This window comes from Triticum aestivum, unplaced genomic scaffold (genome assembly GCF_018294505.1).
Source record: "Triticum aestivum cultivar Chinese Spring unplaced genomic scaffold, IWGSC CS RefSeq v2.1 scaffold183057, whole genome shotgun sequence".
NCBI classification, from domain to species: domain Eukaryota; kingdom Viridiplantae; phylum Streptophyta; class Magnoliopsida; order Poales; family Poaceae; genus Triticum; species Triticum aestivum.
The window spans coordinates 1-2567 of record NW_025237628.1 but is presented as its reverse complement, the minus strand read 5'-3'; the positions used below and the strand labels follow the sequence as shown (position 1 = coordinate 2567).

General features: G+C 45.7%; 1 protein-coding gene across 1 annotated transcript; it reads left to right on the top strand.

Moving 5' to 3' along the window:
• The first annotated feature begins 551 nt into the window (after positions 1–551).
• On the top strand, positions 552–2261 carry LOC543012 (CEN-like protein 2). Its single transcript, XM_044590702.1, has 4 exons — positions 552–878; positions 972–1033; positions 1326–1366; positions 1455–2261. The coding sequence occupies exons 1-4, from the start codon at positions 678–680 to the stop codon at positions 1670–1672; spliced, it is 522 nt and encodes a 173-aa protein (XP_044446637.1). The 5' UTR covers positions 552–677; the 3' UTR covers positions 1673–2261.
• Positions 2262–2567: the final 306 nt, after the last annotated feature.

Sequence of the window (2567 nt, the reverse complement as noted above, 5' to 3'; positions counted from 1 at the left end):
TTAAACTATATGCATGCATGCATTTTCAAGAGAGAAGAAAAAAGAAAAAAGAAGCATTTCGACAGAAATATAAATACATAGTACGTATTAGACTTAATGGTATAGGCCATACTCAATCATCACTAAGACAATTTTGAAAAAGGCCTTTAAGCAATTGTCAATGCGCTCAAACAGTGTGGCTTCTAATAATGTCCTCCGGAAGGATCGATGAACTGTTTCAGGAACTTGTACTATGGTACAATTGATCTACCTCAGCTTGGGACTTTGTAGGCGCATACATGGCAATCGGGCTTTCTTCTTTTACCAAATGTGTGGATTCTGTGCATTATGAACAAACTTTTTCCAAAACCCACCTGTCACGAATATACAGACTTATGCTAGTTTTCAGGTTTGAAACCTTTTTAAGATGTATGCTCCAGTTTTATAGTGCGCAAGGACGGAATAATCAAACATCACCTAGTGATAATCTAGCTTTAAAACTTCACCCTCCTCGCACACAGCTCACTCACCCCGCGGCTCTCCACGGCTATAAATAGAGCCTCTACGCCACCCAACCTCAACACCAACCATCAGGTTATACTACCTCATTCCTCTCGTGCTTCTACTAGCTACCTGCAAGCTGTAGATATCTGTCATCTATCATCACCAACTTTTCAGTTCAAGCTAGGTAGCTAGCCATGGCTAGGGTGCTGGAGCCTCTCGTCGTTGGAAAGGTCATCGGGGAGGTCATCGACAACTTCAACCCCACAGTGAAGATGACGGTGACCTACAGCTCCAACAAGCAGGTGTTCAACGGCCACGAGTTCTTCCCGTCGGCAGTCGTGTCCAAGCCACGCATTGAGGTCCAGGGCGGCGACATGAGATCCTTCTTCACTCTGGTTTGCGCCTCCTCTCCTCTCCGGCTATCTCATCTGTACACAAAGCTAGCTAGTGTAACATCCAGCTGATAACTGAGTGTTGTCGCTCTTCAGGTCATGACGGACCCAGATGTGCCAGGGCCTAGTGATCCATACCTTAGGGAGCATCTCCACTGGTAATTACTAGCCCAAACTAGTTTACAGTACTCGAGCAATCGAAAGCCTAACGACTATAAAGACCAATAAGCTCAGCACAACATGGAAAAATCTCTATAACGTGAAAGACATACATATCAGTCCAAGTGAGCTACATGTTTAAGACCAAATTAATTTAGCTGGTGATCAATTAGGTTCTTTCCTATGGACATAAAACTTATCAGTTTTTGTTTAGTGAATATAAATGGTCAGATTTATATGATCAGCTATGCATAAAAACATGCTTGATCAGATTGTGACTTGTGTATGCAGGATCGTCAGTGATATTCCTGGCACCACAGATGCTTCTTTTGGTAAGTCCTTTTCATGCATGACTTGCTTTATCTTTTGCTGATTGGTCCCATCCTTAATTTCTCTGAAAAAACACATGAATGCATGCAGGAAGGGAGGTGGTGAGCTACGAGAGCCCCAAGCCCAACATTGGCATTCACAGGTTCACCTTCGTGCTGTTCCAACAGAAGAAGCGGCAGGCCATGAACCCTCCCTCCACCAGGGACTACTTCAACACGCGCCGCTTCGCCAACGAGAACGACCTTGGCCTCCCGGTGGCTGCCGTCTACTTCAACGCGCAGCGGGAGACAGCGGCACGCCGCCGCTGACGGAAACAATCAGCCCAACCCTTCTTCTCTTGCATGCATGGCGCATGCAACAAGCCTATGGATCAACCTATAGCTACTATTAGCTACCATCTACATATATCTCCACTCAAATAAGAGTTTGCTTGTGAGCGTCTTGTGTGTGCTGTTTCCAGTAGTCTTTCTACTGTTCAGTTTTTTCTTCGGTCAATTTAGTTACTAGTTGATCTGTGAACCAGTGTACGTGCAATCTACATCTACCACTAGTGTGAATTTGATTCAGCTCCTATTTGTGGAGACGAAGGTTATATGCGTCCACGATGCAGTGTGCTGGCAAGTGGCAACACAGTTGGGGGCTGAGAGGCCCGATGCATACTAGTGTTGACTGGGACTTTGGAAGCAGATTGATAGCTGAAGACCGTCGACATGTCTGGTAGTGGAAGGAGGAAAAGACAATGGCCATGGCCCAGCCACTAGTACTCCCAGTAACATACTATTTTGTCATGTGCGTGCATGCATGTGTCGCTGCTAGCTCACTGCAGCTTATAGCTTGCAGTGTACCACCTTGTACCCGATCCTTTAAACCAGCTATGTAGCTAGGTTGTAACCATTATCTCTCCATCTGCTCCAAACTTTTCTGTATGACAAGACATGCATTGCTATGTATATGCCTCGATTGTGTGTAATATGTTAGGTTTTGCCGTGGCCAAATTTTGTGTTATGACCCTTTTGCGAAAGTTTAGCGAGATCTGACCCTGGTTCAAAAAAAAAATCGGGATCTGACCCTTTTCCTACCGTCAAGGTCGATGATGGTAGCGTACACCGGCCAAACAGGCAGTAGGCAACTTACCCACGTCAGCTTACTGCTGCTCTACCGCCAAACAGTCTGGCGGTAGCCTGTGTACCCCTACCGCCAAGG